Raw genomic sequence first — 10,370 nt, forward strand, 5'->3', positions numbered from 1 at the left:
CCCCCAAAAAAAAAAAATTAGTTAATAAATATTTTGTACCTTAACTCTTAAACCTCAATATAAATGGATATTTGGCTTAACTCAAATCATATTCTAATCGAGTTGAATTTTCCTTTAAATTTACTTCAATCTTAAGGGGAAAAAAATTGACATCATTTTAAGAAATTGATTGGTTTGTTTTTTTGTATTTTATTGAGTTCACATGTGTGTTTAACAAATGAGATTATTCTCTCTTTTTTCACAACAAAACAACTCATAATATATGACCCACAAATTATAGCGTGTAACAGCTCGATTTGATATGGTTTTGCATGCCAACTCCCCTATTCTTCGAAAAGAATTTATTCACCCTCAATATTTATATATTATTATTACTATTATTATATGTCTGAATACAAAATACTTATCTAGATTGTATATCAACTGATTTTAGCATTATTAACAATTAACATAGTGTAATGAGATGAATAAGTTTTTAACACCTTTACTTATAAAGGTTGTGAGTTCAAAACATAAAAACAAAATAAATATTTCTAATAATAAATCGTTTCCAAATAATTAATCTTATTCGATACAAATATAAATTAGTTGATCTAGTATATTTCTAATAATGTCGTATAACTCATTTTATTTATTTGTTTATTTTTGTTTTAATGGGACTAATAAATATATTCTCACCAACATAACATATTTTTCTCTTATCCATGATTAGGTTATTTACATCAATCATTTTATTTTATTTTTACTCTTAAGTTAAATTACTTAGCTAGTTTGATATAAGTATCAGATGCATGTAATTATTGATTTACTCTTTGATAATATTTTGTTTTAATATTAATACGAAGGATATTATCTATTTCTAAAACGTGCATGAATATGAGATGCTTTATGTATTCAGATGTCAGATTATTATGAAATATATTGTTACATTAATTACAATAGAAAAGAAGATCTTCTATAAGGTTACATATATAATTTTTTTCATCTCTTTCAGAAGAAAATCTCTGTGGAGATTTTTTTTTGTAAATTTGATGAACAAGTACATTGAGAAAAGAACTTGAAAATCTACATAGATGGAAGGAAATTTTAATTTTCATTAATGAAAGAATCATTATTTATAATTATAAATTTGATTGCATCTTACCTAATTAATGATATACCAACCAAATTCCTATAGATTTTCTCCCAAGTTTTATCCAAAATACACAATTATGAAAATATTATAATTAACATTATTAGGGGTATGAAGCACGCCACTTGGATTTTTTAAAATATATATATTTTTTTTTTGTAAATTTGAAGTTGATTAGGAGAATATATTGTCTATTATAAGGTTAGGTTAAGTTAATTTGTCATAATAGGTTTCCTAGTATATTAAAAAAATCATTACACTAATACATATATGATATATTTAACAAAAACCTCTATTTTTTTTAAAAGAAAAAAATCTCATATTGTAATTTCTAGTTTTAGTGTTGTGTATATTTAATAAACTTCATTATAAACATTTAATAATATTTTCAAACCAATTTTTATGTTATATTTTATCTTTCTATAGAATTTTTTTTACCACTAATAACAACATCTATTTCTATAATAATGTTTTTTTTTGGTAAAATTACCACTATAATACTAATTTCTTTTAATTATATTTCTTTTATCAAATGTTGCTATAGGTGTATCATAGGTGGTCACTATAAGTAAAAAATGGAACGAATAAGAATGTTATAAAGAAATTTAGATATATAATAAAAATTTTAATTTATCTAGATTCAAATGAATAATGTTATAAAAAAATTTAGATATATAATAAATTTTTTAATTTATTCAGATTCAAATGAATATCGACCGTCGAATAATGGGTGAGTAAACATGGGAGGTGAAGCGCGTAAGGGAAATATATGATTTAGAATTTTTGCATTATTTTATGAGTTTATGATCAGAGAGACAATCACTATCAAAGTCTTGAGTCTTGACTAAAACAAAAAAATAATAATAAAAATAAACAAATAAACAAATAAATAAATAATAATAATAATAATAAGAATAAATAATTTTATGGAAGTTCACAAAAATGACCTAGCTAGTAAAAGTAAAAGGTAGGTCTTGAGTTCGAACTTTTAACATGTATTTTTTCGTTAAAAATGTTATTTTCATAAATAAGTTTTATATAGTCAAATCTTAATATTAATATCGAATATCGAATGAAAAATTTTTAAAATGCGAAGGGTATAAGGTCTCATCTTTGTGCCCATGATATTAGGAAAAATTATATTGGAGCACGACATTCCCTTAAAAATAAGTTATACAATGTGCGATTCAGATTTACTCGATCTTACAATGCAGGTAGTAACAATAATAATAATAATAATAATAAAGGGTATAAAATCCAATAATATAAGGATAAATCAAATCAATCTCCATAAATCTATATGCAATCTCTTCCAGCTATGCAATTATTGTCATCTTTTTTTAATTAAAAAAAAAAAAAAACTACTCCTTTTGAAGATCTCTCTCTCTCTTTCTTTAATTGTTTTAGCCTTATAATGCTACAAATATTTTGTTCTAAAAATCATCTCAATTCTTGAATCTTTCTCCTTTCTTCAAAAAGAAAAATCTCAAAGTTTCAAAAACTATTTTTTGTTGATTATTTTTTTTATATAGAAAATATGGGGAGCAATTATTTTGGTGAATCAAACTTTGTAAATGAAAGATCATCTTCATCTTCATCAGGATCATCAAGAAAAAACAAGAAAAATAATTCAGAAAAACCAAACAAACAACCACAAAGAGGACTTGGTGTTGCTCAATTAGAGAAAATTAGATTGCATAGTGAAATGGGTGCTAATTATCTTCACAATAATAATCCTTATGCCAACAATCTCACTCAGGTAATTAAATTAACTTTTCTCTAATTATCTTGTTTAATTATCTCTTCCAAAAAAAAAAAGTCTTTAGTGGTGGATCTAATAATTTTAAGTTGTTATATAAAGTTAAATCATTTTTGTTTCTTCAAAAATTTTAGTAGTAGATCTAACAATAAGTTCATATGTTTAGGCTAAAACTTAGTAGTATATAGTTCACTTTCTCATCGATTCTGAATTCATAACGTCTAAATTTCTGACTCTGTCACTGCTATACTCACTATCTCCTAAGTTTGTTTTCTTTTGAATTAGAATCTTGACCAAGTTTTTCAAGATTTTGATGTAACTCTTTCTTATATTTGTGTGTGTTTGTGTGGATTTTGTATATTTGCAGGAGGATATGAGACTACAAGCAACATATTCATCATCTTCATCTTTTTCATACTCAACAACTTCTTCTACTTATGGTTTTCCCAACCACCAAGGCATTATGGTATGCATTTGAAATATAATTATTGGATATATGAACTATTTTTCTTTAGGATTTCAAAGTTTTTTTTTTTTAAAAAAAAATTATCATTCCAATAATGTGGGAAGATGTCCCAAAACATTATGTACTTGTTGTCCATATTTCTAGATCATTTTTTTTGTGATTGTCTTGAATTCAATCTTACTTTATCTTAAAAGAAAAATACTGATCTTAGTGTTATTAATTTTAAAAAAATTCTGAATTTTTATGTGATAATTAATCCATATCAACCCTAGATATACATACATACCTGGATTTCTACATTTTGTTTTCATAAACTTTTCCATACAGTATATAGAAACATTGACCACTAATTTTGTAGCAAAATATATAAGCAAATTGATTCTAAAAGAACCTATTTCACCGAGTAGTGTTAATTTCTCCCTTTTTTTAGAATGGCTCTAGTGGCTACATTTATGTTAAGTCTAGTCGATCGGCCGTTGTACCTCTTTGAATGAGTAAATTGTGAAAGATAATTCTAGTATGTGTATTTGGAGGAAATTTATACACTTCTATTTTCATTTTCCCTCTTTATTAGGGGTACTTCATACTTTTTTTTCATTTTATGTGTCTTAATTTGATTGGACATAATTTTAAGAAAGACTGATTTTTGAATCTTGTGACCTATGTACAGTTTTATTTTATGTGTCTTTATTTGATTTATCACAAAGTTTAAAGAAGTGATATAGAGTGATGAATCTTGTGACCTACGTTGAATGTATCAAAATATCTTTTGAATCTTGTAGTCTTTAAAGAGAGTTATTGTATATCGAAAGTAATATTTTTTCTTCTTTTATTTTCTTGAAAAGAAAAATAGAATTAGAAGTGTAAGAGACATAAATTGGAATGTAGAGAGTATTTATTTCCTCATAATTGTCTGTATGTGATCTATAGCTCATATGTTCGAGCCGTGAAAATAACCAATACCCTTGTGATACGACTATTTTCCAAACCCTACATTAATATAGAATGTTTTGTGTATCGAACTGTTATTTTTATTGCCTTTTCACTTCATCTACAAAAAATTTTCAGATGGGAATGAGTGGTATTGAAGGAGCAAATATCAGATATGGAGATTCTCAGCCTAATTCTAGACAAAGGTAGTTAATTATTGCTTATTTCATAATCAAGGAATATTAATAATTTAATGAACAATTTGAACTGTTGATCTCACAATTTACTTATTAATCTCCATAAATTATTGTCAATTGTACTTGAAAAAAAAATGATTCTAATTACTTTTGTGGTTAATTTCAGTACATGGCATCCTGGCACAGTATATGATCCTCAAGTGTATGCTCAACCTAATATGACTAGACATCACCACAACATGCAAATAGAGGTATTTAACTTCCTACTTTATTAATTCCATGTTGCACAATTTGCATGTTTGTTTTTTTTTTGGGAAGGAGGTTGGTATCCACTCGGACGATCTGACTAATCAGGATTCGCATAATATAAAACTCATTAAAGGGGAAATACATGATTTTATTTTAGTTTTCTTTTTAAGGGCTCAAATTCATTATCTCTGATTAAGATACTAGTAGACAATCTCCTTTTTTGATGGATTTCGTCATAATGTGACTTGTCAGTAAAGTTCCTGACAACTTTCTTTAAATAAAAAATCCTTATCGACGAGCCAAATTCTGAAGTGATATCGTCTATTCAAAATGAATGATTTTTGTGATAGTGAGAGTGAAACTATGAAATAGTGTGGGTTGGTTACTTTTCTATCAATGTAATTGAAAATAATGTCAATCGTCATAGAGTTTCAATTTTCACATATAAACCTTCATGCATGACAATCTTTAAATTTACCTGTAAAATTTGAAACTCGATGACATGCTACATTTCAATTACACGAGTAATAAAGTGGTTATTTGTGGATTTTATTCCAGCACAATCCTTGACGCGTTGCAATTAAGTTAATATCAATGCAATAATAAATTGATTGTGATTTTCTTTTGATTTTTTTTATAGGATTCAATGGAAAGGAGGAGAAAGAAAGATAGAAGTGACTCTATTGGTTCAAATAGTCAAAATTCTGAATCAAATGGCTGTCAAGATTTAGATTTGGAGCTCAGACTTTCTCTTTGATTTATTACTATTATTACTATGGATTTGAATATATCTTATTATACTAATTAGTTAATAGTGTTTTTAAAAAAAATAAAAAAAAATATTAGAGATCACCTTTGGTTTGTATTTTGCAAATGTTGCACAAATTTATTATGAGCAACATATTGAAATTCACTAGTTTTTTGTTTTTTTTTTTTAATTAGAAAAAGCAAGAAGTGTAATTGAAGGGAATTGACTTTCCATTAAAAAAAAATAATTGGACAACAATATCCATGGGATGTGTTATAATTCCATTTGCAATGGAAGGAAATTGTACAAATGATCCTTTTTGTGGCTACTATTTAAATTGTGAGACTTGTTGATTAGTTTAAATTATTTTGTCTTAAAAAAAAAGAATTCATCTAAATTTCTTTTAAAGGGGTAAATTTCACAAATAATCACTTTTTCGGTTTTTGTGATGGAGAGATAATCATTATTATAGAATATTATCATGAAATTATTTTTGTGGAATTTGCAATGCGATGAAAAGGGTTACTTAAAAAATTGGTCTGTAAACGTTATTTCTATCCTTCGAAGGGAAAATTTAGTCCATTGAGTTAACATAGAAAAAATTCAGTAATAGCTTCAATAAAGGTCATATGAAGCAAATAGTCTCATGTCATTGAGTGTATATGAAGTAAAAAGGCATCTTATACATTCATGTTATCTTCGGTAGCTTACAAGTTTACGTCCATCTCTGATCGGGTACAGTTTCCTTTCGATTTTTTCCTTGTAGTCTTTACCCAAATTCGCACAAGTGTGTCCACACCCCCCAAACTTACTTGACGAGGAATTCTTTCTCGCATGTTATCTGTTAATAGTTAGAATCATTTCAATGAAACGCATATAATCTGATTATTCAAAATTGGCTATTTGATGATATATTATTTGAATTCTCTCCTCTTTTTTTTTTAATGTTGTGAATAAGTAGGGAAAGAGCTACAAGTCGATGTACGAATTCAACCAGATATACAGTAACTTTAGTTCACATTTTGTAGTTCTATTAAAAAAATTCATCAAATAAATACTGACACTTGATATTACTATTCTTAAATTTAAATCCATATAATTCAGATTCTGACTTCGCGTCACCAAATAAGTACAAGTACTCTAGTTAAAATCATAATTCCAGTATGTTTTCTATCATCAATAAATCACTATTATTAAACAGTATTTCAACTTTATAAAAGAAGGTATATGGGGACATAAAATAAAAGTGGATAGATAAACTAATTTGGTGCTATGTTGAAAATCAATATTCTTCCCCATTAGGTTAAAAAATTAAGGGAACAATTTTTTTTATTTACTCATTTTTTGTATGCATCTTTATGGACTTATTTTAGTGTTAAGATGTTTTGTGATTTGGTACAATGTATGAAAATGGTCATAATTGAAAACATACATCAATTATAAGGTTAATAATGTCAAGATGCTAATTATATATCCTATGATAGTCACTATAGGAAAAGATAAGTTTAAAGAAAATTATACCTTATTCATTATGATACATAGTTGAATACCTAAATTGGCTTTTGGAAAAACCAATTTATTGACAATCTTTATATCTTGACTTGTAACTAGAATTAGATTAGATTTTGCATCTGATATATGGGCCCTTTAACACAATTTTCTTTTGAGTTCGAAAGCGATAGAGGGCGTTACGTGGAAGCTTACAATTGTAAATTATATGATTGATAAATTAGACGACAAATAAAAGTATATTAAAGACATATTATTAATATGGTTTGGCCAAGCAGCCTATATATTATGAAACTATATTGAAAAACATATTATAGACAAACTCGATCTCTAAACGATTACATTGTGGATACTATTGTTTTGTTGATATGAAAAGAGAAGTCTTCAATTTATAGAGTTCCAAACTTTCCCTCTGAGGAAAGAAGGGAAAAAGACCTGAAAAATACTTCAACTTTGGTCGAAATTACTGTTATGATACCAGACTTTACGGAGGACCTTTTACCCTCTGTGATATTTAATAGTATAATTTAAAGGTAAATATGTGTCCACATGGACATCATAAATATTGCATGATTATAACTAGTAATGTGTCTACGCGACTATAACAGATCCTCCATAAAATTTTAGTATCGTGACAACAATTTTGGCCAAAATTAAATATTTTTTCTCAAGAAAGAATGAACCAAAAGAATGAACCAAATATGAAAGATTAAACATGACGTTCGTTTCTTCACATCCCCACTCTACTTCATTATGCTATAGCAATTTCTTAAAATTTTATTTATTCGGTATTTAAAATTTACTAAATTGATTAATTCATATTCATTATGTGTATGATTTCCTAAAGAAGAAATATATATATATATAGATATATAAACTTAATAAACAAGGCTAGAATTTGATTATATGGTCAGGATTTTATACATTTCTATTCGATATTTAATAATTACATTGAATTCAAACTAAATTCAGATAAAAGTCAAAAAAAAAAATTATGACTTACTATGAAAGACGATTTTATACCGTAGATATTAGAAATGAGATTCCACATATCCTATTAACACTGAAGAAATTAATAAACAAGCAATAATTCTTGATTTGGACCAGTTAATTAAGATCACAACCCTTAATGGTCTGTCATGCATTTAAATTTGCTAATTAATGTGAGTTCTGATTGTGATATATAATTGACTAAAGTTAGTTCCATGTTGCACTTAATTAATTGGCTTTACATAGTAACATGTCGGATTTGGTCAACACTTGTCATTTCCATGCCTTCAATTAAAATAATCTCTCACTTGAAAATCAATATTTTATATATATATATATTCGATATTTGATATTTGATACTTATATTAAGATCGTATTAAAATTTGAGAAAATTAATGTGATATTAGGGTGTAATTATAAAATATACCTATAGTTTACGAATTTACAAATTATTGTATCAAGTAGAAAAGTTGGATTTGTGTTTAGCATATTTTGCTACAAAACTCATAAGGTAGTTATGTACGTTTCATATTTTCTTTTTTGAAAATATAGATGTATATCAAAAATATAATCTAAGCATTTGTCATGTCATCAAAATCTTAACTCGAATTCACATATTATAAGATCTATTATTTAAGGTAACTCTTTTAAGGTAGTTTTTTTACTCTGGTAAACTCGTACAAGAAACTTCATATTTAGGACGACGCTTCTAAGATAATTATCTTCATTTTCAAAATCTCGAACACAAAACTTCATATCAAGGGCGAAAGGATTGTAGCCAACCCAACACCACTATATATATTTGTCACGGTCGATTTACTAGTGATATTGTCTATTCTGAACCTAACTAGACCTTCACAACTTTAAAATACGTCACTAACATTTCTCATATATTTTATCGATAATGAGACTTCTTATCTTAAGCCGGATGCCACAAATCAGAAATCAATTTCATAAGATTTGCATGAGCTGTATGCTACTACTACTATATATAATTATTATGTACTCATATTTCGAAACAGATAGCCAGATACTAATATATATGCTGACTTAGAGAAGATAACAAGAATGTATTTCCATCCTTTTTATAACGATCATTTTTTATAATATTATTTTATTATAACAGATAAATTTTCTTGTAAAATTAATATTTCATATCATTTTATATTATATATCATTTATAATAACAATACGTTTTTAAAATTTTAAAAATTCAAAATAAACAGCGTTACTATAAAAAACAATTGATTTTATGTATATGTTGTCAAGCTCAGGTGGAGCCAAGTTTAGAAGTTTGGAGGTTCTAAAACAATTTTGTTTAGCGATTAACATGTTAATATACATATATTTCTTTAATTTTCTAATACAAATATAGATTTTACGAAAAAGATAGTGAATTTATACGAACCCATGAAATCCCACCTGACTCCGCCTCAGTATCCAAGACTTATAAGCTTGGTATTTTTTCCACCCATCTATGTAGAAAATCTAACATTGGTTTGTTGTTGACAACATCTTTATTACTATGCAAAGAAAAATCTAAAATTTTGTCACGACCCAAAAATAGACGTGATGGCACTTGTCTTATCCCACCAAGACAAGTCAGCCTAAAACTCAACTTATTACAATAAAATGCGGAAAGTTTACTATCGACTTACATTATACCCCAAAACCTGATTGTCACGTGTACAAGCCTCTAAAGTATTACAATTGATCCAAAAGAAAACTCAAGTCTCAAATGAACTTGTTTCTAGAATAGAACAAGATCATAATTAAGGAGAAGAAGGTCTGCTGCGATGGAAACAGCTACCTGACAAATCTCCAAGAAGCCTCGGAAAAGAAGAGAATGACAAGTACAACAAAAATCCAGGCTCATAACCTACAAAAATTTGTAGAAGCAAGGGGTGAGAACCAAACCACACGGTACTCAGCAAGTAAACGTCTAAACACAAGCTAAGGGGATGAAATACGGGTACTCCTACCACACTCAACCGAACCTCCACAACTACAACCTGCATTAAAAATCAACCTAACCTAACAACTCACAGTTTACATAACACGTAGCTCAACAACAACACTTAGACAAATTACATATCCTCAACAACAACACTTCAATAAATTACATATCCTCAACAACAATACTTCAACAAATTAACAACAATACTTCAACAAATTACATATCCGCAATAACAAGCTCAATATTGATCAATCACAAGTTCCATAGAAAGGTAATCAGAAGATCAGCAAAACACGATATCAAGTTCACTAATGATAAATATGTGCAATGCAATGAAATACAATGTCAAGGATAATGATGCATGTCTGACCTAGTGATACACACCCGCTGTCTCTCAGTCCGGGACCCATGGGGGACATATCTGTCCATGCAT

The 10,370-nt window shown here is 27.4% G+C and overlaps 1 protein-coding gene across 1 annotated transcript; it reads left to right on the forward strand.

Annotated features, from left to right (window-relative positions):
• Positions 1 to 2,547: 2,547 nt before the first annotated feature.
• LOC107006862 (protein SPEAR1-like) lies at positions 2,548 to 5,798 on the forward strand. The gene is made up of 5 exons (XM_015205376.2): positions 2,548 to 2,891; positions 3,259 to 3,357; positions 4,426 to 4,493; positions 4,651 to 4,735; positions 5,374 to 5,798. The coding sequence occupies exons 1-5, from the start codon at positions 2,670 to 2,672 to the stop codon at positions 5,488 to 5,490; spliced, it is 591 nt and encodes a 196-aa protein (XP_015060862.1). The 5' UTR covers positions 2,548 to 2,669; the 3' UTR covers positions 5,491 to 5,798.
• Positions 5,799 to 10,370: the final 4,572 nt, after the last annotated feature.

The sequence above is a fragment of the Solanum pennellii genome, chromosome 12, assembly GCF_001406875.1.
Source record: "Solanum pennellii chromosome 12, SPENNV200".
Classification (NCBI taxonomy): domain Eukaryota; kingdom Viridiplantae; phylum Streptophyta; class Magnoliopsida; order Solanales; family Solanaceae; genus Solanum; species Solanum pennellii.